The sequence below is a fragment of the Paramormyrops kingsleyae genome, chromosome 2, assembly GCF_048594095.1.
Source record: "Paramormyrops kingsleyae isolate MSU_618 chromosome 2, PKINGS_0.4, whole genome shotgun sequence".
NCBI lineage: Eukaryota > Metazoa > Chordata > Actinopteri > Osteoglossiformes > Mormyridae > Paramormyrops > Paramormyrops kingsleyae.
The window spans coordinates 25,236,057-25,261,185 of NC_132798.1; the positions used below are offsets into that span (position 1 = coordinate 25,236,057).

At 46.2% G+C, this 25,129-nt stretch overlaps 1 protein-coding gene across 1 annotated transcript in view; it reads right to left on the bottom strand.

Annotated features, from left to right (window-relative positions):
* Positions 1 to 25,129, bottom strand: part of ipo11 (importin 11) — a 160,237-nt gene that overhangs the window by 62,470 nt on the left and 72,638 nt on the right. Inside the window, exons 19-22 of the mRNA XM_023803047.2 lie at positions 24,670 to 24,786; positions 18,915 to 19,028; positions 16,789 to 16,904; positions 10,618 to 10,694 (exon numbers count right to left, since the gene is read on the bottom strand). Coding sequence (XP_023658815.1) covers positions 10,618 to 10,694; positions 16,789 to 16,904; positions 18,915 to 19,028; positions 24,670 to 24,786 — 424 coding nt within the window. The remainder of the gene's footprint in view (positions 1 to 10,617; positions 10,695 to 16,788; positions 16,905 to 18,914; positions 19,029 to 24,669; positions 24,787 to 25,129) is intronic.

Here is a 25,129-nt window from a genome sequence, read left to right on the forward strand (position 1 = left end):
ATTCAAGGCTATGTTTGTTTGGAGCCTGAATGTCCCTCCCCATGTTCAAGCAGGTTTCCAGCTCCCCCAAAATAATCTCCTACTCTTGAAGACAAAATTTAGACGGACTGGATTTTCTGAATGGTCCTAATGCGCAGCTCTGAGTGCATGCCCTGCCATAGGAGGGCAGCCCCTGTGCCCGGGTGCCCTGCCATAGGAGGGCAGCCCCAGTGCCCGGGTGCCCTGCCATAGGAGGGCAGCCCCTGTGCCCTGGGATAGGAAGGCAGCCCCTGTGCCCGGGTGCCCTGCCATAGGAGGGCAGCCCCTGTGCCCGGGTGCCCTGCCATAGGAGGGCAGCCCCTGTGCCCGGGTGCCCTGCCATAGGAGGGCAGCCCCTGTGCCCGGGTGCCCTGCCATAGGAGGGCAGCCCCTGTGCCCGGGTGCCCTGCCATAGGAGGGCAGCCCCTGTGCCCGGGTGCCCTGCCATAGGAGGGCAGCCCCTGTGCCCGGGTGCCCTGCCATAGGAGGGCAGCCCCTGTGCCCGGGTGCCCTGCCATAGGAGGGCAGCCCCTGTGCCCGGGTGCCCTGCCATAGGAGGGCAGCCCCTGTGCCCTGCCATAGGAGGGCAGCCCCTGTGCCCCTGCGCTTCCTGCCCCAGCATTGCCATGACACAGCGTTGGATAAGCAGTTAGGGAAAATGGATGGATAAATAGGACTAAATAACTTGCAAATCCAGATTACCTTCATATTTACCATATCCGCATGCTACAGAACTTCATGCGATTCACTCATCAGTTTAGACTAGTCCTGCTAAGTTAAGCTGCAGCCTAATCAGGACTGGTTTATTTATAGTAATCATTTCCCTTGGTAGCCTAGCTGGCAGAACAGCCTGTGGCTACAGGCACTCTTATGTGGTAGACAGTCTAGTCACAATAAACAAATAAAAAAAACCAACAACAGCTTTTATATCTCATTAATATGCAAAAGAATACAAGACAGCAATGATTTCCCGCTGCCTTTGTCTGGTTAGTGTCTGTATCTTTAGGCTTTAATGATAATCAAGCTGGTTTCGATATTCCACACTTATTAAATCCGTATTAAAAACCCCCTGTGTAAGAAGGAGATTCCACGGGGCTGAGGGGCGACGAGGGGTGACGAGGCCGACTCGCATCATTCCTTTGCCTGCAACTATGGGATGGGACGATAGCACACATCCTCTCAGCCCAAACACCCCCAGGTCATATCACCGGGTGTCACATGCAGATATTCATAACCCGTGCCGTTCTTTTTTTATCATCTTTATTTTTTTTAGTTCACCAAAGGATTTGATGTGTGGGGATGGACTGTGTGTCATCTTAAAAGCTTTCATTTAGAGCCCAGCGCTGCAGAAAAAACACACGCAGAGTGGAGAGAGATCAACATGGAAATCGGTATAGACCTATAAAGGGCCAAATCCCTTCCCACAGACTACCAGAGGACTCCGAGAGACTACAGTCTAATGGTCTTTAAAGAGTCAGCTTGCCCTTAACACTCAAACCTCAGGGGGATTTAATACCCACAAATGTTTATAGGTGTGTGTTGAACTGGCCTATTTACATTCATGAACACAACAGTCACAAACAAAAATACTCGTATATGCTATATTTAAAAAAATGCCAAAGCAAACAATTATACTCAGCGGCCAGTTTATCAGGTACGCCTGTCCATTAAGGTAATAAAATACCTTATAAATATAGAGTATGCAGATAGGGTCAAGGGGTTCAGCTACTGATCGTCTAAGCATTACATCAGCTAGGATGCAGGACCTATCGGTGCTTTTCCACCGCCACCCAGAACCGAGCCGTACCGGAGCTGTACCGCAAGATTGCAAAGCATGTAAGGTGTACCTGAGTCATAAGCAGGTCCGAAAGCATGACCAAACCAAGCTGGTTGCATCAACACCATCTGACTGGTGGAAATGCACTGAGGTATCACAGTTCTGCACATGGATGATCTGAAGGATAAGAGTATATTCTATATATTAATAATTATTTGTAGCGTCGCACATCGTGATGATTTCCCAATAACTCAAAGCCTGACACTTTTCAACCTCCTACTAAAAAATGGCTATAGAACACCTGAATGGAATAAATTCGTAATGCAGATTTACACAAACAAATGCTAATTCCGTTAGCGTTTGATATTTGCATGATACAGCAATTCACAAACACGTGCTAACGGAAATAGCCTCACAAAAAAAAAGATAGAATAAAATAATTTCACATAGAAAATCATGATGTTCACCAAGTGAACAGTAAATAAGACTCTCCTTGGTTTTATATGTCACTGTCGCTCTCCAAACTCGGCAACGCGTTTACCGAGCCGATCCTTCCGCAGTGGAACACCGAAGTGAGCTGGAGCTGTGCTGTAATAGTCTCTCTTCATGATACAGCCTGGGCACGGGTCGGTTCTCGAATGCCAGTAGAAAAGCACCATATGTGGGTTTTAAACACGGCGTGACTGCTGGTGCCAGACTTGGTGGCTCCAGCCTCTCCAAAACTGGCACCTTCTCCGGATCTTCAAGCAGTACCGTATGTAGAGTTTACAGAGAAGCATAAGCATCGAGTGAGTGACAGGCACATTGCCGAAGATGCCTTTGTAATGAATGAGGTCAGAGGAGAACGGGCAGACTCGTTAAAGCTAACGGAAAGGCTACATGTGCAGTTCAGCACCACAGCAGGAGCAGAAAGGCATCAACCATTGAGGTGGTTCTGGAGACAAAAGGGGGCGCTAGAGAGAAAGCATAATAAGACAAAAGAGCCAGAATGAAGGGGGGGGGGGGGTAGGTTGATACTTATGAACTAAGACATATTGCGTATTGTGTTTGTCTCCTCCCATAAGACCAAGGCGATAATAGAGGCCCAGGGAGCTCAGTACTGCACACCAGCCATGGGGGAGGAAAGACTCCAGGCCAGTTTGTCATCATTTCCTGTACAACGGTAATCGAATGCAACACGTACTCAGTGCTAGCTTCATTTATCATTAGCTATGTTATGACAGAAGTTACCTAATCAACTCCCGCTTTTGTTTAATGTGTTTTGAAAAGGAGATAATTATTTTGCACCCTATTGTGTGAAATCAGCTACTTCCTTAAGAAGATTGTTTTGGATATAAATTCAATTCATATTTTTTGAACAAGGACAGAATGCAATTCCTTACAAATATGTTCCGAAAACAAAAAGGCTGCGCTGATCCACATTGATTTCCCCCTTTATTCAAATACCTGAGAAAGTTTAAGTTAAAAAGTAAAAGGATTTAAATGTCCCCACAATGCAGCAAACAACCTCCTCACAACACACACACCTTTAGGAGAATTATGTCATGGGTAATTTTCAGCTGCTGTATATAGCTTACAATATTAAGAGGCAAACAGAGTTTACAGCTCCCTGTTGTACGTTACAGAATCAGTGTGTATTAAGATGTGCTAGATAGGCAGGCGGAACATGCATGGGATCTGGGTTTTAGGTCCCGATTCCATGACCAAGCCCTTCAGAGGCACAATAATGGCTACCCTTAGCTCAGGACAGGCAGCACAGTAAGCGTCTACATGCTCGATCACAGCTGGCAATGCAAAAACTGCATTTGGAAAAGTCTATATGGGTCGGAGGAGGAGGGAGACACTTATCTGGCTTTGAGAATATCAAGTTTCTGAAGGCTGGAAAGGCCAAGAGGGGATAGCACCTTCAAAGCAAGGTGTCGATAATCACTATTCGGTTTAATGCTATGATGATGATGGCATAGCACAACTCGTATAAGAATTATTTTATACATATTCAGCATCGGTTTCAGTTGCACTGTGACTGTAATCTGTAGAAGCAGTGCTCAGCTATTCCTGTTTACTATGTAAACACACCCACTAAAAAAATACATGTATTATTACCCTATTTCTGTACTTTCAGTGATACATATATGTTAGTTTTTTATGCTTCAGGCAATTAACAGAGAGAGACCTCACAGTTGTGGATTATTTAACCTGTCATCTCACTCATTTATTCAGGCTTTTGCCCCCGTCCCCCCCTCCCAACGCCACATTCCCTTCCTGTTTTCCTCCCCCAGAGCTCCAAGCGTTGTCGTCTTCCCGATGCAGTCTGAACACGACCCCACCAGATCTGATCCGAAACACCCAACCCAAGAAGGTTCCCAATGAGAGCAACAGTCTAAAGGCCTTTTCATCAGCACTGGGACCAGCACAGACAAACGGAAAGCGCCTGAGAAGAACAGCAAAAGGCCTGACTGCCTGCAGATGGCATCTGTGAGCACATAATACTCTGAGAAAACTGTCCTTAGGTTGACTATCAGAAGGCAGGGCATACAGTCCAGGATTAATGTCCAGTACCAGGTGAGACACTAAGGTCTGATAGAGGACAGCTGTTAACAGTGAATATAAAAAGTGAATCTAGTGGAATTCACCACTACATTACCTTTAAAACACTGGTATGAGAATCTGTGTGTTTGATATGTCAATAAGTATGGAAAGGAAGGAAAGGAGCCTCTCAGATTCCTTACAGTGACACACAAAATAAAATCACATACAGAGGCGCATTATGTAATACCTGACACAAAGCTCAGCTGTGACAGGACGGTCACGTACTTCTGATACTATATATTTATCCTTAAAGAAAAAGAAATAAAAAACAAGAACTCAATGCAGGCAAAGCAATCCTGAAGGCAAGCATCAAATCCAAAGGCAATAAATGTATCTCACACACAAAAGATCTTGGATCCCAAAAAGCAAAGTAACAACACAAAAGCTACAACATAAAATTACCTATTTTGTGGTACAAAACACTGGTGTCCTGGGTAGCTGGATCTGGGGAGGCAATACCACATAACAAGAGCTTAAAACCTACATGTTTTCGTCTCTATATATTACGACTGTTGCGATCACGTCATGATGTAAATGCTACTATATGGCGCATGCACAATAATTACCAGGGCATCAGACGACGGGTGAAACGCGAGTCCGGTTGCCAGCTTCTCTGTACTATACGAATGTCTACACAGTTTGGTAATCAGTTTAGTAGTGTGCCTAAAATATTAATGAGAGGTGTATTGTGATGCCCAAAAGTTAGTGATCTGTATAAACGCCACATGCTACTGTTTTGGTAAATCATGGAAGCAACAAACACTGAAGTGGCGATGAAGAAAGGGACAACTCAGCAGCCTAGACATCTTTTGCCGAAGAACTGCTGCCCTGTTGTTTCCACACCTCATGCCACACACACACACGCACACACACACACACACACACACACACACACACACACACAGACAGACAGACAGACAGTGGGATATCTATTGGAACAAGGTTTACACTATGCACCCTCCCAGGAGAAAATTAACAGCTACCCATTACAAAGCAGAACTTTCCAGTCATAGGTCCAGCTCCTTAACCACTAATGTTTCTGATTAAGCGGCAAGAGATACAAGGTACTTAAATCCGTGTGTCTCACAGCATCATCTGTCCAGTTCCGGTTACAGTGCTAAAAACCGGAGTGCACAAAAGGGCACTGTCTGACGGAAATTCTAATTGCAGTGCAATTAGAGAGAAAAAAGCTTCCATATTTCATTAAAATCACAAGGGTGACTGCAGACATTACATAGTACTTCCTGTAAGAAAATTCCCCCCAGTGATTAGGATTTTACTTATAGTATTGGAGAAAAGGCTCAATGCAGCAAAAGCCAGGAGAAAAACAGGCTGAAATAAAACTGGGCTTGACTAAAAATCGATGGAAACTGACCAAGGCATAAAAGATTGTGTATTACCGACCTCCACAACCAGGACTCAATCACACCATGCGTTATGGCGTAGCGTAGTGAGCATGTATGTGCTAATACAAAAGTGTGGGGGGGGGGGGGGCTGGATACGTGAGCTCATAGATTAACCATCCATTTACTGGATGTCATTTAAATTTACAATCAAGCACTGAAATTGCCAGGCCTGTAGGCCTGTAAAATATCCACCTGCCTGCCCCTGCGGTCAATTCACTGCCACCCATGTGATTTCAGTCAGATGATTTTCTCATTGGTCTGCTCACAATGCTTGCCCTTCAGGGCTAAGGTGCACGCCATCACAGCTGGGGAAAATTACCGAATACAAGGCAGGTTCTCACATGTTCGATTAAAATCAGCCAAGGCAATCTGTCTTTGATTGCTTCGGCCTTGATGAAGCAGTAGACTCGAATGTAGCATCCAGGTTACCTGAAGAAAAACCTGATAGCGGGGAGAACAGCCCCGAGGTGGGTTTCAAACCCTCGTCCTGCAGGTGTCTCCTGCCCTGTGCCGCCTGGGACAGGCTCCAAAGCTCACTCTGACCCCGTACTAATGAGACGGTTGAAAGATGGGCAGATGGACGGCTGCTTTATTCCAGTACACCCTGATGCCCACCCAGATGCCCACTCTGCCTGCTTTCCCGGCAGCCTCCCACGAGCATGTTGAGTAGCCGATGGACGGCCAGCGGGTGCAGCAGCATGAATGGGTCACGGCATTTTAATCACCGCTTCCTCGGCTCGCCGGAAAAGCACCAGGTGACCTTAATAACGGCTGCATTTATCACCCCAGTGGCGGCCTTTCTGTTATCTTTCTGAGGGAGAAATATGATCAAGCAGAAGCCATAAATTCTCCAGAGCTGGGTCCTGGGTAACCTCTTAGAGATTATGCAGCTCAACCTGTCTGCACGGGTATGGAAAACTGATAAATGGACTGACGGACGGATCTGTCCAAGCGTACAGGAGGAAACAGAAGCTAAGGACTCATTGTACTTTGATGGTATTTTATTGCCCCGTACCTTCCTAACAGGGTGACCCTTTGGCCTGAGCAGAGAGACCCCAAATCAGCATGACAGCGGGATTACGGTGGTGGCAGCCTGGCCCACCGCGATCCCGCCGACACACGGGCCCTCAGCTCCCTCCCCCTCACTACTGAGAGGGCGGCTGAGTCTGAAGCGTGTGTGGGGTCCGGCGTGCGGTACAGGGCCCAGGAAATGAATTATCAATGGCCAGTCGGGGAATCGACTGTCCAAGCACATTACTGCATGGAAAAGGGAAGGAGACCGACAGTACAGCAGTCAGATCAGCAGCAATGGGACAAGACGCGACGACGACGAGAGAGGAAGCACTGCGATTGATGTCAATCAGCCTCGGAGGTTACATAATTAAATCATTCGGAGCCTTTCGTAACTGAATTCAGTCCTTCTGCGGCACCGACAAATCACTTCTATCCATCAATTTTCAATCACGGTAATTAAAATTACTGGGAGCCGGCTACAGCGAGGGGGGAGGGGGATATGTGTATACAGCCATACACATGCGTGCACACACTGGGTATAAATTCAACTGAACCGCATGTCTTAGGATGGTGAGAAAAGGCTTATAGGGTTATGCCTATTAACTTTCATTACGAGCTCCTTAAATGGCATCCGTTTGATTGTTTCTTTAATGCTTCTATAATAATCACTAATATTACTAATGACTAAATAACAGAATATTAACTACATTGTCATTCAGAAATGAATGAGCACCAGTGGGTTTTTCGTGGGGGTGGGGGAAGGGGGGGGTGGCAACACCCACGCTGCTCTGAGCTGATGAATGAGGCACAAGCTAGACACACACCAGCACTGCAATTTCCAAGCAGGCCGATGGCTTCAGCACAGGTTGTAGTGAGATATGAGGAACAGGACCAGGCACAATAAATCACTCACCCCCACCCCACCCCCCTTTCTCCACCTTCTGATCTCGCACTTTTGCTAGAATTTTTCAAGGCTAAAAGAATCATGTTCAACTCCTCACTGTCGCTCATTGTGGGTTTAATGTCCCGCACAGAATCTTCATGTCCAGAGTCTGATTGCAGATGTCTGTCACATTGGCAGAAAGAAAGCATTATTCTTTGCTGATAGGAATCTGAGCCTCATAGGCGTAAACACTGAAATACGAAAAGCAGAAGCCACCAACGGGACAGGACAGGGCAGTCCAGCAGCCTGACATTGTCCGGTAAAGGTCCGTGTCACGCCCTTCTGACGTTAGATTGCCAGCCCCTAATTAATCATCTGGTCATTTTAAAAACACTTTCACCCCAGACAACTTACAATGAGTAATTACTGGCAATATTTGTTTGTGAGGATTTCTGTTCTTCAATTAAATTTATATCTCAGTGAAAGAATCGATTGCTCTGCTCATTTCAGTATAAGACCAAGCTAATAAATAAGAAAGACATTTCTCTCAAAGTCGTTTTTCTCTTTTTTTAAAACCAAAAATGCCAATAATTCTGGAGGGCAGTTTCATCCAGGTTCCATCCATCATCTTCCATAAGCGCTTAGCCAATAGAGGGCTGTGCTGAGGTGGGCTTGTCACGCGGTGACCAGCAGCACGCTGAGCTTAATTCAGAAACTAATTCAGGTAACAGGCTCTGCACACATAGGCTGGGAAATCAGATCCACAATGAGGACGGAGGTTACACTGCTCAACAGCTCCTCCTGCTCTCTCTGCAGCATGTACGATGTTCACTTCGTCCTAGGGTACAACAGCACTGCACCACTCCCCTGGAAATCGGGACAGGAAACTTTCTGGCTTTCATTCCACCAGACTCCCGCTCGTACCTTTGTCCGTCCGTCTATCACAGCCTTATCACTGCAGCGAGCGAGAGGGAGATGGGGCTTCCGCAGAAAGGCTCCACGTCGCCCCCCACCCCACTGCCTCCCCATGGAAGGAGGCCTCCCTCCCCTAATGGGAAGCGTGAGGAAGCGGCTAATAAGGTTTTTACAGAAGCGTAATAAAATTCAGCGTTCACGCCCGTTAGGCCGTGCTGGCGTGTGCCTTTGGGTTATTAGGCTGATGAGGCGGCACTTGTGAAAACACTTTACGGCGGACAAATAACTACGCTCCGTCTTTAAGAATCCCCCCTCCCCACCCCCCGCAGTCAAGCTCACACAAGTGAACAGAGAGATAGTGCCAAGAGTGTGAGGTGTAGGGAACAGGGACGCACTGCTGAAGGGGCTGGCCGCCATATCCTCAGTGATAAACGGGTCCAATCAATCTCCCCGAAAGGTAAACAGCGTTCTGTCACCGAAATGCCACTGAGCCAGCGGCATGTTTATTAACGCTGTGTGGCGCCAGCGCCTTCGGCTGCGCCACCTCTCAGAAGTCACCTGACACCGGCTTGCACTTGACCCACTGCCCCTCTCAGAGAGATACGGGAAAGGACCCCGGGGCGGCCGGATGGGTGCCTGTCTGTAATGTCACCCGGCAGGTTTGCGGAAAATGAGGGAACAGCAATTAAAAAAGAAAAAGGACTGAGAGGAAGCTGGAGAAACCCCAAGAGAATCCCAGACATCAGGGGGAACATGCAAACTCCAGACTCACGGAGCAGGGGCGCGAATCGAAAAATACGCACAGCATTAGCATGGCGGTATGGAGAATTATCCTTCAGGGTTTAGGATTCACGTGTAGGTCGTTCACGTGTGAATGTGCGCAAACAGGAAAATCCGAGGCTCAGCCAAGCATGGCCCCAAAAAGCCAGCGGGCAAAAACAGAGCATTCACCCTCACCTGAGTATAACTACAGAAGTAGGACTTTTCAATTCCTTTGTCTCTCAAGGCAGCGTCCTACTGCACACACTCATCCATGGTCGCCATTCGCCCGATGTTATTACTGCTGTGATTATCTGCACAAACCCCAAGGCATGCTGGGATTCCAGCACAGCGGCCTCTCGCTCCTCCTCGCCACTCGAGTCCTCTCAGGGGGAAATTGCGCTGCAGGTGGGCTCGATGCCGCCGATACGCAGACCAGCACGATTTACACTTCATTTCCTGCCGGGATCGGCGAGCGGGAGGAAAAAGGCCGACGGCGAGACACAGGTCTTTCGATGCGGCCCGGCGCGAGACGGCAAGGCCCGCGAGGTTGTCAAGGTCCATCAGATGCGAGCGCCAATTGGCCGGCAGACAGAAAACCGTCCCCGAATTCTCAAACCAAGGACGGAAGCCTGTCTGAGACAGTGGGGGCTATCCCAAGACCTGCTCTCCGTGTGGACAAACACAACCAATCAGACGAATGAAACTGGATGCAGCAGCAAAAGAGATGATGGCCTCAATCTGAGATCCTGCCACAGGCGACAGTCATCTGGTTAAACACGGACCATCAATTTAAGCCAATGTAGCGAGGAAATGAGGAACAACCAACATGCCCATGACCACCTCCACGCCCTCTCACATGCACATAGAAATGTGAGAGAAATAACTAAAGATAAACCAACGTTGTGTGTGAGAGGCACAGCCAGCTTATCTAGCCAACCATCTGGCAAAGCTGAACCTGCGGCACCCGGACCGGAGGTCCAGGTTCTGCTGGAAACGTGATAAAACACACATCACAAAAACAGACCCCATCCCAGAGGCACCCAGCAGAACACATACAGAAATGAAAAGTAACAAAAATGAAGAGGCGGGGAGATTCAGAGCCTCCATCATGATATCAATCCATCAGACCGCAGTGGCCGCAGTTCTCCTCACGCCTGCACCCCGCAGCACGGACGCCGGAGCTCAGCAAGAGCCATCCACCCGAGTGAAACCGCGAGAGCAGGGAGGGAGCGGACCCCGGAAGAGAGGCGTACCAAGGAGGGCGGACATGTTCTGGAAGATTCTGAGGAGCTCGGGAGTGATGGAGGGGCTGTTTTCCAGCGTCACCAACCTGTAACACGCCAAGAGAGAAAAAAACTTCTCAGGATACAATTACTGTAGGACAAAATAGAGTGAACAAACTGTAAAAGTAGAACACAATATATGACTGAAACTGTTAAGGACAGATCTCTGAAGTTTTAATACGAACAACAGAAACAAAGACAAACACAGACAAAAAAGAAATAGAAACAGAAAATAGAAGCAGAAACAGCATTAATGCACAAAGTCAGGATGAAACAAAACAGCAAGACTCAGAAGCATCCTTTCATCCCCCATCTGTCACAAAAAAAGTGACCTTTTGACAATGGAGGCGTGCCAGACTTCCACAAATTTAATCAGAAAAATCAGGCGTGAATAATCAGGAGACATTACAGTCCAATTAAAAAGGAATTACACAAACACTCGCGGGCAAACTGTTGTAAAAACTGATAATTAACTAGTGCCATTACAGAGTTCGCGTGGCGATTATCTTCGAAATCATACGCCAAACCAATCCATTGCATTTCACGCCACCCTTCTGCAAAGGCTGACAGCTGCTTCCAACGAGGGCACCCACCAATCAAGGCCCACTCAACAGGGGTGACGCCCACTGCCTTTGGACCAACCCCCCCACCAGATTACACGGTGACAGCAAATGACATTTTCGCAGCATTTCGGAGATGTGACATGACCCTCAATAAAGCAGCCATGGGTGGGTCGGGGGGGGGGGGCAGTATACAGTGCTATTACTCTCCTCATCATGACGCATAGTGGCTGTCCTTTCGCATTACCCATCAAGCCCCCCATCCCCGAGACCCACTGCCATGCTCAGGAAATAATCAGGCCGCTCACCTGTCAGGCCGTACATGTGCGTGTTTGCATGCGAGCTTCGCCGAGAGCGCACCTATTATTCGCCCGGGCATCCTTCACTTTTCACTCGGTGTAAATAATGCAGGAAAATAAACAAAAACAGGCTTATTAAAGCGGAGAGTCAAGGCGGCAGTGGCGGGTGAAGGCGAGTGGAGATTACACCGGAGGGCACAGCGGAAACCGGCCCTCGCTGTCAATTTGTACAGCCTCAGGGGGAGGCTCCATATTTCTGCCATTTAAAATGTGTTCTGAGAGAGCTCTCGAGATGCGGAAAACGGTGAGCATTTCACACACACACACCAAACACTATTTTCCACTCATGTGTGGTCTAAGGACACGCTGAGCGGAGAAATGACAGGCGTCAAGCAGATGCTTTTGCAGAGCTTGATTTTGGGCGTTTAGGTAAAAAGGTGCTGCATTCAGGCCTGGCCAGCAGCAAACGGGGGGGGATGGACTCCCCCAAAATCGCCATCGTTTTTGCCACTAACGGACAGGCTTACAAACATTGAGATCTCAAGGAGCACCGGAGGGACCGTGAGTGGCAGGGTGTGATGTGAGCCTCTGGGCCAGCTATCTGCGCAGAGCTGCGGGGCAAACTGCAGCAGCTGCGTGATAAATATATATGGTGGTTCATTAATGGCAGGATGGGATTTAAAGGCAGACCATAATGCCCGGCTCAACAAGCACAGGCAGAGAATGATATTACCTCTGCAAACGAGGAGCGGCACTTTATAAAGGAGCCGGCACAGTGTGCAGAATAAAAACACAGGCACCAAAGTCGATATAAATCCAAGCACAAATACGGTCTAACACATCTAAGAATGATGAAATCACAATTTATTGTGAGGAAGAGGAAGAAGAGAGCAAGTAAATACTGAGACAGCGCAGCAGGAAATAGCCAGCAAGATGTCCTTCTGAAGTTAAAATGTTTACTTTGCCGGCAAGCTGCAGGGGGCGGGGCTGACAAAGTCCACGGTGGGAGGGGCCACCAGAGCCTGTGGTGGGCGGGGCCGTCAGAGCCCAGGGTGGGCGGGGCCGTCAGAGCCCAGGGTGGGCGGGGCCGTCAGAGCCCAGGGTGGGCGGGGCCGTCAGAGCCCAGGGTGGGCACTCTGCGAGCGGCGCGTGGAAGAGGAAACAGTGAGCGAGAGCACGATAGGAAACTAGTGCGTGGTGGAGATGCTGGATAGAAGCAGAGTCAAGTGAGAGGTGGGGGGGGGGGGGGATGGGGGGGTTGTATACGCTGAAGCGGGCTGCTAAGAGGAAAAGGCAGAGGTCTCCACAGGTCAGCACTGGTGATTAAAAGCTGCTGACCGCCAGAGGCGCGCGAGGCCCGGCTCATTATAGACACACGCGCTCTGGCGGGAGGGGGTGACCAGGCAAGCTGAGAGATTAACAACACGCACACACACACATATGCACACACACACATATGCACACACACACATAAGCACACACACACATAAGCACACACGCGCGCACACACACACACACACACACACACACACACACACACACACACACACACACACACGTTCTCTCGCTGAAAAGGTGCGGGAGATAACAGCGAAAGAGAAGCGCAGGCAAGAAATGTTAGAAGGTCTCCAAAACAGAAGGGTTAGCCTGGAAGTGGTGCAAGTCTGACAGGGAGAGAAAGAGGGATCCTGTTCAAGCGGCGTGTGCAGAGACCCGAATGGGGACATAATCGGAAAATTTATCTGGCTGGAAACACAAGCCATTATGAAAAAAAGGGAAAAAAGAAAGAACAAAGAAAAAAGAAAAAAGAAAAAAGAAAAACAACTGCTTTTTGGAGGTCTAGCTACCGCTGCTAAGCGGGAAATAATTTAGTTTGCCATATGACCGTTTAATTCCTGCGTCACTCACACGCCTCCTGGTGGACCTGGTCACCCAAGGTTCAGCCAGATAGATAAGAATGTTAAAATGGTTCTCAAAAGTCCTTCCATAGCTGTGGACATGCGACAAAAATACAGAAGGAACAAGCTGCTACTGTTCTCTACAAAGAATTTTTTTTTTTTTTACAATGTTATTTCAGTAGAAAAATCTCCAAAAATTTCACATCTCCAAATACTTTAATTTCTCATTGGTTTTCAGAAGATTACGCCATTATATATGCAACAATCACCCCAAGGGATTCTAGAGTTAGGGTTCCCCCCCCCCCCCCCCACAAAGACCGTGGGGTATCAAGCCCTTGAATGAGGGAACCTTGGAGATTTTGGGGTGTAACATTTATCAAAGTGGAAAAATGTGTGACGGAAGAGGAAAAACCTCGTAAATATCTGGCTCAGGGCTCCACCGTCTGCATGAGGACTAAAGTGTGGCAGAGACCTTACGGCTATAAACTGATAGACTGACAAGCCCCCACCCCCCCCAACTCTGCACACCAAGTGGGATGCGCGTTGAGGAGAGGCAGCTCTTCACTGAACCGTGCCGTCTGCCGGTCCCCGTCTTGCGTACCCGTTGTGTATGCAGGCATTTGTTGCACAAATGAGCTCTTAATTAACTAGCCTTGATTGAGCTGTTGAGCGAATGAATCAGACAATTTAAATCTTGTTAAACAAAATGCTTTGAAAGCCTACTATAATTTCCAGTTGTGTTTCTGTCATTCTTACACAGATCAATGAATTCACCTCAAGGCTCAAATAGTCTGCATTTCACTATATCAATGTCCCATTGGCTTGTTACTTAACAGATCAAATAAAGGGAGCACTGACTGGAATTGCATAATACAACTTGACAACCATCAATGTAACAAAAAGTTATAGCCTTTAAAACGGTGAGGTGTGTGAAATTTCACACTGCGATTTATTCAATTGGCACCTTGAACAGGATGAACCCATTAGTAGTTCATTAAGCTTTGATGCCTCAGTGTGGGGGAGTGATGTAACTGAGTCTGGGACACTGTGGGCTAAACCAGCACAGCTGTGGGCCTGCAGGCATAACCTTGAACGTGTCAGAAAGCCTGAAATGCACCGAAAAAACAAACAAAAAAAAGAATAATAATACCACAGACACAATGTAAAAGTGTTAACCAGGAAAAACAAGGATGTGCTAAAACTGTGTCTGTGTATATTCTATATCTTCTTTATATATGCATCGTCTTACGAGTGACCAGGTCTGCATTTCACTATATCAAGGGTCACCAACTTTTTGAAACTGAGAGCTACTTCATGGGTAGTAAGCCATACGAAGGGCTACCAGTTTGAAACGCCCTCCTCAACTTATCTAAACTTGATGTATAATAAACATGCTTTAAATGTTATTTTTTTAGATATTGTCACTTTCAAATCTATATAAATGCAAATGTGATTAAAAAAGAATAGCAACTGGTTCACGTCAATGGTGAGTTGTGCTATTTTTAGAACAGGTCCGCGGGTGACTCGTGATCGTTGGGGCACCATGTTGGTGACCCCTGACCTCTGCACTACATGTGTACTTGTATAAGAATCTTGAATCTAAAGGCATGTGAATGAAAATAATGAACCACCATATTTACTGGGGATGGCACTGGAACAGCAGCAAAGTACTACATACTGTGACTTGAGCAAGATCAATTATTTGATCAATTATGATCAATTATAGATTCCAAATTAAAGGAGGCAAAACTGAGAAGTAGAGAAAAACAAAACTAAAATGAAAAAGGGCTGTCGACTAGAAGAGCCGTTAATGTGCATACATGCATGATACTGATGGTATCAGGGAATATGTGCCGAATCTGAGCACTAGCCTGACTTTACAATAGATAATAGGAGATGAAAAGTGTGAATGCATTGGCATGCATGCGGAAAACACAAGGGTCCGTACACTAGATGGTCCGTGGGGTATAAAACAAACACTTTTAACCAGAGATCGATAAACCAGAGGGCATGTTACATGAGAAAGAAAGTGTCACCTTCACATACAGGTGAAGCCACAAACACACACACATACACCCACACACACACACACACACACACACACATACATACATACATACAAACACACACACATACACATAATATGGACTCCATATGAATGAGGACTTTAGTCTGAAGTAACTAAAGCCCAACTGTAAACACAGCTACAAAGATGAGTCTTATTGGGTTGAAGGGAAATCAGCAATATAATATATATAATAACAAATGAGGTCTGGCAACCTGCAATTTGATACATGAGTTTTCAAACAAACAGGAGGCAACCAAGGGTCCCACATTAGTCAGTGTCTGAATTGCAGGTGCGTCTTTCGCAAACACTGCAGAATTGTTCCCCAGAATGCATTTCGGGGCATCATAACAGCCATATACCTGAATATGTTATTTCAGTCAATAAAGAAAATGGCAAACGACGTGGGGGGTGGCGGATACGTGTTTAAAATGCATGATTCCCCCATGTGCAAACCTACAGGTGCTCATAACCCAGGGGTGGGAAATGCTCTCCTGTGGACAGTCACAGCATGTGCAGGTCTTTGGTTTATGCTTCTCATTTAAACCTGGTTTACACCCGAAGAACCAACGGCAAACAATAGCTTTACTAAAGCAATTAAAAGTTGAGGCAGAGTGAGAAGCAGTGCTTCCCCCCCAAGCCACCCTCCCCACACCCCCATAGACATGGGGTCCCCACTAAAGCCCCAAAACGTCCCTGCGTAATACTGTGGACGTGACATACAAGCGGCACCGGCCCCGGCTGCAAATGCAATCAGTATGCCTTGCGGCTGCTGTGTTTACGTCACCTCTGTCACCGAGCTGAATGTTCCAGAACCGACACAGATGCTTAGTCTGTCCAGTGCACTAAAGGATCTCGGGCCAGCCAGTCATTCACACAGCCAACTTAACAACAACATATTTATTCTTGACATTCTTAGCATTTTTAAACTTCTCTCTGCTTAACAGATAACCCACCCTGGCTGCTCGTTGATTACTGGGATAGACTCTAGGCTTAGTCACCTAATAAGCAAAAATCTAACATAAATGGATGGAGAGATGAATGGATGGGACACAGCATAAAGTGACTGCTGTCATGTAAACACACATACGGAAGAGGACAACACTGGCCTGATTAACACATCTTATGTTAATATTTTTGAGGTATTTGCTAGCCCCTCTGGCAAACAGAACCCAGACCATGCCCAGGCTTCGCAAACAGCAGAAATTACCAACAAGGTCTGCTGATTCACCGCACACATGCGTCTGCGGGCAAACAGAAACAGGTGCACCTCTTAATGCATAGTGGAGACAGAGAGGCGTGGGGGAGGGGAGGTTTACCAAAGCTCCAGGCCATCCTCCAGAAGGTACACGTGCGGCGGCTGGGACAAGTCCGTGCTCAGCTGGATCACAGGCAATAAGAACGGGTAAAGGTTCTTGCTCTCTGCTCCGAGACCCTTGGATATCAAACACAAAACAAAAAGGTATGTAAGCAGTGCAGTTCACATTGATGCAGACTATTAACTGAGCTGATTAAATAATCCAAAAATGTTTGGGAAAATGTTGGGGTGTGGGTGGATATATAATTTTTTATGATAAACAAGAAACTTATTTGTGGCCCAACTCACTAAGGTTCCTAAACACGCAGAACTGGCGTGCCCAGAGCAAATAATGCACAGGACCTGATATGTAGATTAACCCCGGAGAAGAACACTCACTAGTCTTCCACAGGCTTCCTGGGCACCTGCCAAAGTGACAGCCCTGAAGTCATACTGAGGGTCTATTCTGAGAACCGGGTGATGGACTTTGATACATCAAAATCAAGTCATGTGACACTGAAACCAAATGTCAACAATTGCTATGTAAATATTTAATGCTACTGAATGTCAGCCATATGTCACGACTCTTGCCACTATTAAGGACACAGGTGTAAATCTGCTTCCTAAGGACACTGGACTGTCCCTTGAGGGCATGCACCCCTAAAGAGGTGCGGAGGTGACTTAATCAGCTGCCCAGGATAACAAACAGCTTCCAGGATGAGTGTAATGTCAACAATACAAACAAGAACATCACCAAAGCCAATTGTGAAGCTTTAATGAAGTGGAGCGACTGAATACGAGAAAGACTTCAGCACACAGAGAACGTACTGTAATTGGACAAACGTACTGAAAGTCAACAGAGTGCAACTGTCACCTCTAACTGACAACTCAAAAACGTTAAACGTCTTTCAGAATTTATTAATATTCATCAAAGCAAAGGTCTATGAAGACCGAGAAAAACAATCAATTACTGTTGCTAAGGGGACAAGGAAAATGGAGAAGAATGGGTAGTGATTGGCCGAGTGACGGAGACATCCTTTGCTGTGTCCTCATCCGACCTAGCCGTCATCTTTAATATCACACATAACCAGTGCGCTCCATTATCAGCCGCCAAAAAAAACCTTCATATCAACAGGATAAAGCTGGCAACCGAGCCACCAATTAGGCAGTGATGGATCGAGGGTCACACAAGGGTCACAGATCGAAATTACAGGCTGTAGATAGTGATAGAAACTCATCTCAAAGGTCCTGGTGAGGAAAAGGGCAGCTGGAATAAACCAGCGTTCATAAGCAGACAAAGTACCACTGTACAAAGAGAAAGGCAAGAACAAATGGGCAATCTCACATTTCTGCTCCAATACTTACATTTTGTTTTAGACCGCCATGATGATGGCATTGGAGAAGACTGACTTTGGACGATCGCTCCTTACTGTGGGCCAAGTGCCTCTTAAAGCAGCCACAGCAACATAAGGCTAATGAATGCCAGAGGCATTAAAATCCTGGCTTGGCGATTTGTGCTGGCATCGCGGCAGTACCGCAGAGAGAACTCAACGGCGGAGTAAAGCATGCATCACGAATCTGTGATATTCCCAAGTTTATAAGCACCGAATTTTGTGCTGGTGGAGAGACACCTATGAGGTGCACGGTTAGCCCTCTGTGCTAATCACCAATCCATTGCGCACCTAAATGTTACAGTAAACAATCACAAGTGGCAGGAGGCCGTCTCCACAACAAAAGCAGCCTGTTTTAAAATGCTGCCGAGGCTTTACCAGTTACAGCAGACAATGCAGACCCAGACCCACACCCTGCAGCCCAAGTCTACTCCGCATGGTACCCATTCCCAAAGCCTGGTTCCTTCCTGCATTTTCCTTGTGGTGAATCTTTTGTCCCTCTGCTACTCCAGTACCTAAATATTGTCCCATTCTGCTCCCCACAAACATGTATCATACGGTTCAATTCACCATCCTTCTAGAGATGGTCCAAAGCCGCATTTATGTCAGAGAGAAAGTTGTGTACACCTCCGAATAGAGGACCCAGCAGGCCGTGTTACATTTTAGCATTCACTTTGGGCTGGATATACGCCAAGACGGGGGACTTCGTAGTAGGTCTAGCATCATATGAGCTCCCAGACGGCCTTGCCGGATGTACCTGCACAAGGTGGACGAGCGTGGTGAGGATGGCGCAGCGTAGCATGTTGTGCTCCTCTGACTGCTTCCACAGGAGCGGCAGGTACTGGACCAGGCAGCCCACGTAGGGCCGGATCTGAGCACACAGGGAAACACATGGCTCATGCTGCTGTGAGCTCGAAATATAACAATATAAATACAACATGCAAACTGCAAGAGGTGATGATGCTGGAAATTACACATTTCTTTTTCTTTTTACAGAAATGTATGCATCACAAGACCAGGAGAACAACCCTATAAATCAAATTGTCAAAATATCACAGACATCATATACATATTAGCATTTCTCCTATGAATACTTTTTATACCAGTTAATTTAGTAGTATGTCATGTAAGCCATGTTAGTTGCAGGATCCTTGTTTTTTTGTCTTACTGGAATTGTTTTATTCTTATTAGTTTAACTTACCTCAGCTTTTGTGATAATTGTTTTATGTTCAGAGACGCACATAACTCGTATGCAAGTTCGCATTCACCTGCATGCAATGCAATATATATTGCAAATCAAATCGCAATCATGAATCAAACAATGCCTATGAACACCTGTATCCATGGGCGTAAATTATGGGGGCTCTAATCCACCCGATAATCACAACCAACCAATACAACTCACTGGACCCCCTCAAATGGATGGAGACCTCAACCCCCCAGTTATGCCCACACCTGAAGCCCTAGCTGGCTGCTTCCAGGGAGTGGAAACGCAGCTGCAAACATGGAAGTGGTTTAATTTCTACAGTTCTAAAATTACTCCAAGGCAGCCATATGCATAATTCATCATAAAGTTAATAATCATCCAGCAGCATCTAATAACTCCAGCAAACAGATAAAAAACAAAAAAATCAAAACCTGGTTTCATGAAAGCTCTTCCCAGTATTCCTTTTTAATTTGCATCGAGTCGAAAAGACCAACATGACACAAATTCTGATTGCCGTCTCCTGATGACCCTGAGACTGTTCACAACTTTCAATTCCCACGGCAGCTCGATGCTGTAAATATCAAATATTCATTAACGCCACCACACGCCTCTCAATAAAACCAGCAGACAGTATAATGATCTTTAGTGTGGACGGAAATACCCTAAAAATTAAAATTAAATGGCCAGAGTCTTTATCGATTGGCTTGATCCACAAAGATCCACTGCTGCTGCATTAAAAAAAAAATACCAAGAAGCGTAACAAGGGAATTGCACTGCAGACCAACAACACCACAATTTTCATGCCGTTTCTTGAAGATCCCTTTCAAATTACGAGATTCTGAGATTTCGATCTGCGCCCAAAGTCCTTCACTTGAGACCCTGCTAAATGTGTGTTTAAGATCAAAAGGAAGCAGAATGATTTACACCGTCATTTATTTTATGTTCAGTGATTACAAATAACACTCCAGCTCATTAAAAAAAAATGACGGATGAGATGGCTGCAGACTTCAAACATAATTGCAACAGCAATTTTTTTCTCATCACAGCATGTGCCGAAAGACCAGACTAACAAGCTAACTGGTTTCATATTCCCATAGAACAGCCCCCAAAAAAATCAAAGCAGTGCAGATTGCAAGCACACAGCCTGGTTACAGCCCCCCCACTCGGATTAAAAACATTTTTGCATCAAAAAGACTTGGAAAGAAATGGGAAAAACATTTAATCTGTTTTTTTATACAACCTATCATCATAATTTCAAGAGGTTTCAACTTCCTATACATGTTGCAGCATTTTCTTTTTTTATACTGAGGACATATTTCTAATGGCAAATTATTCTTAAGGAAGGAGAACATATGCCAGATTTGGAAGCCCAAGACCAATTCTTAAAATTTGCGCTTTGTGACATGGTGCATTATCCTGCTGGAAGTAGCCATCAGAGGATGGGTACATGGTGGTCATAAAGGGATGGACATGGTCAGAAACAATGTTCAGGTAGGCCGTGGCATTTAAACGATGCCCAATTGGCACTAAGGGGCCTAAAGTGTGCCAAGAAAACATCCCCCACACCAGTACACCACCACCACCAGCCTGCACAGTGGTAACAAGGCATGATGGATCCATGTTCTCATTCTGTTTACGCCAAATTCTGACTCTACCATTTGAATGTCTCAACAGAAATCGAGACTCATCAGACCAGGCAACATTTTTCCAGTCTTCAACTGTCCAATTTTGGTGAGCTCGTGCAAATTGTAGCCTCTTTTTCCTATTTGTAGTGGAGATGAGTGGTACCCGGTGGGGTCTTCTGCTGTTGTAGCCCATCCGCCTCAAGGTTGTGCGTGTTGTGGCTTCACAAATGCTTTGCTGCATACCTCGGTTGTAACGAGTGGTTATTTCAGTCAAAGTTGCTCTTCTATCAGCTTGAATCAGTCGGCCCATTCTCCTCTGACCTCTAGCATCAACAAGGCATTTTCGCCCACAGGACTGCCGCATACTGGATGTTTTTCCCTTTGCACACCATTCTTTGTAAACCCTAGAAATGGTTGTGTGTGAAAATCTCAGTAAGTGAGCAGATTGTGAAATACTCAGACCGGCCCGTCTGGCACCAACAACCATGCCACGCTCAAAATTGCTTAAATCACCTTTCTTTCCCATTCTGACATTCAGTTTGGAGTTCAGGAGATTGTCTTGACCAGGACCACACCCCTAAATGCATTGAAGCAACTGCCATGTGATTGGTTGATTAGTTAATTGCATTAATGAGAAATTGAACAGGTGTTCCTAATAATCCTTTAGGTGAGTGTAGTTCATTCCAAGTACAAAATTTGGAAACCAGTGTGAGCGCCGGCAGAGGAGCGTGGAGTGTGTACGTGTGTCACAGAGTTTGCTGTGATTATTATCATTAGCTGCTCTCATGTCGATGTCGAATCTTGCTGACCATACAGACGACTTTCCACCAGAACCTTCGGTATTCTCTCCAGGCTTCCCAGTGGCATTGTTGTGACAATGGAGTCCATTCACCTTGTTGCTGGTCATCCAATCTAATAATAATACCTTCAAGTTTTCCCAGCCACAAGGTCTTTGCCAGGACATCAATGAAATACACTTTTGCTAAATGAATAATACATACACACACATATGCATATGCATATATATACACATATATATATATATATATATATACATATATATACATAATATTGAATACTGATTTTGAGATATTGAAATTATTATAGTTATGTAGTAATAAAAACAAAGAACCAGCATTAGGGGATTTTTGAATTTTTGGATCTAACGCTTATGACAGTTTTAGGAATTCTTGGCAGTTCTGATTCGCGGATTGTCTGCCTCAGCTTATATGATCACTGGACAACACTGTGCATCAACAGACCTCTGGGGTCACCACTTCATCCACTGGAGTGATATTTGGCATTTTCACTCCTGCCGTTTCGTGTGATGATAACCGTGAGAAGGGCCTCGTCAATCTTTCGCAACCAGGCTGACTTCTGCAGAAATTGAGATATCTTCCTTATCGCCTCTTGTTTCAGTTGCAAAAGACATATGCCGGCCCATTAACTCTCTTTTTTATTGAGGGTTATGTCAACATACTTAGACAAAACACATCTTGAATAAATGCCAGGTCGATCACGGTCAACCATATCCTTAGCATGCCAGTCTTTCAGCCTCTGAGTAAGGTGCCCTTCAGCACCTTGGCAGGTCACAGACTTTGTTTCCTGCATTCAAGATGAATTCACTCAGTTAGTGAAGAACTAGCTTCAGTGCAGAGATTCTGATATAAGTCTCTTCGACCAGGATATAAACACCCCAAAGGTCCTCGGCACCTTCCCCAGCGTTTTCCAACGGGGACGTTCCTGTCCCCATAAGTCCCAGGTGTCTCCTTCCATCTACCACAAAGCAGAGGAGATACTTGAAATGATTGCGGACACATTTTAACTTCCTGGTATATGTGGGTGAATGTATTTGTACAATATAATCACTATAACAGTGGTTCCTAACATGTAATTAAGTTCAACATACTGACAAAAAGATGACTGACATTATATGCAATTAAATTTAAATGTATCAGAACACCATGTCACAGGTAGAGCACCACCTAGTGACCAACTTCATGAATCAGTTCAGCTCAGCAAAAAATATGCTTCCTCCTCAACCTGCAGCAGTGCAAAGGAATAGCCAATTCCGAATTTCTTTGTCAATATTTAGATGGAGCCCAGAGATGCAGGTCCAAAGTGGTACATAGGAGATAAAGGCCGTTTTCATATTCGAGTCATGTTAATGGTGACACCAATGACCTCATACAAGCTGAGTGCCCATTCATTACATAGATACTCAATGCACTGTTTGACCATTTCACCTGTGTTCCGCATGCATGGCAAACTGATCTGGCCGCATCAGAATTAACGCCCCAATGTCTGTGCCCCTTTTGGCACTTCATCATTGATATTTCTATTTAAAGCGGACATGAAACACTAGATGTAGTTAGCATAACTTGCAAGATGGATCCCCACTCTAAAAATCCTTACTGGACACTGTCGGAGAAACTGGATTAAAAAATAAGTAATCCAAGTTACTCCACTCCGCATTTCAAACGCGGTACTCTCTGAGGTACGCAGACCGGGGAGTGGCCAGATCTCTGTAGGTGGGTATACCTACTTTTGGTCTGGTTGATCTGATGGCTGCCATACTCAGGGAGTAGCTGTTGCTGAAGCGGATCGGCTTCTCTCCATGGTGTCTGATGTCACTCCTTTCATTGAGCATATTATGAGACTCAGGCTAAGGCACTCCTTGGGTGTCTCAGTGTATGCTCCGACCGCGGTGAGTGATGTCTCGTTGAGGGAGACATTTGACTCGTAACTTCGCTTGGTGGTTGATGGGAGCCCATGAGGTGACACTCCTCTGGTCATGGGTGACTTCAATGTGACCACTGGCACTGACAGGGCTGGCTATGAGGATTGTGTTGGTGCCCATGGGTCTGGAGACCGCGGTGAAAGCGGCTCCATATTCCTTGACTTTGCAAAAGGTTAGGGGCTGTGGGTCGCTGGATCCTGGTTCCAACGCCCTGAGCCGCATCGTTGGACTTGGTACTCCAATACTGGTGGTGCGGTGAAGGAGATCACCTACCTTTACGACATGTGTGAAGATCTGATAGTGTTTTAAGGCATATTTATGCAGGATTATGCAAAATTCTGAAGGGTTCACTATCTTTCAAGCTCCGCTGTGTACAATGGCCCTTTCTGCATTTGAATGGCCACCCCTGCTCTGCATCAAATAGGTAATATTCCAGGAGATTCCACTAAAGGATGCCAATTTCTGATCATTGTTCACTATCAGATGTGAGCTGTGGCATTAAATCTAAAAGCAGAATGAACAGACTGACTGCCTGCAAGAGACAAAAACAGATTGCGCAACAGTACGAAACCTTTACACAGTCGATGACAATATGGCTCTCAGACACTGAGTGTCACCACTGATAGTAACACTCAATAATGCCCCCTCCCCCCGGAGCTAAGGCGGTATCATTTCCTCCCTGTAGTACCCCAAAAAGACAGCCAGTAGCAGCCCCTCCCACAACACCCTACACCACTCACTAATTGGAAATACTTCTCACCCCAACACCAACCACCGGGAGGTCCTACACACTGATTGCGACAGCTAGACAGGCACAGTGGTGTGTGTACACTGTCCCAGAAGGTCTGATCCTGACCTCGGAAAGCCCTGAAGCCCGGAGCTCCCCCAGATCTCGCTCCCCATCTTTCGCAGATCGAGCTCTCCACCCTCAGCGGCTCACCTGGATGTTGACCCTCTCGATGACGCAGGAGATGACGTGCAGGACCTGCATCTTGGTGTCGCACTCCGTCACTTGCTGCAGCAGCTGGAAGAGCAGCCCGAAGATGGATTCCAGGTACTGCGGACAGAGAGGGAGAGAGAGAAACAGCTGGAGCAGTACGAAGAAATGGCGTGAGGGATCAGCGGCGAGGGGCGAGGAGCACGGTGATGGTATACCTCCATTACATTACAATGACATCCAATCCAAAAACGGGGAAAAAGAAGACTGCACTTTTACGATGAAGATGGACAGGAAATTTAATTAGAGAAAAGTGCAGGTCATCAGTGATTTCAGTCACTGACATTTTGAGCAATGATTGTACATTGAAACATTCAGTTTTCAGTTATATATTCATTGAATGCCACCTGCTTAACTCCTTCATATTTCAATGTGCAGCATATGGCGCGGAAAGGGAAGCATG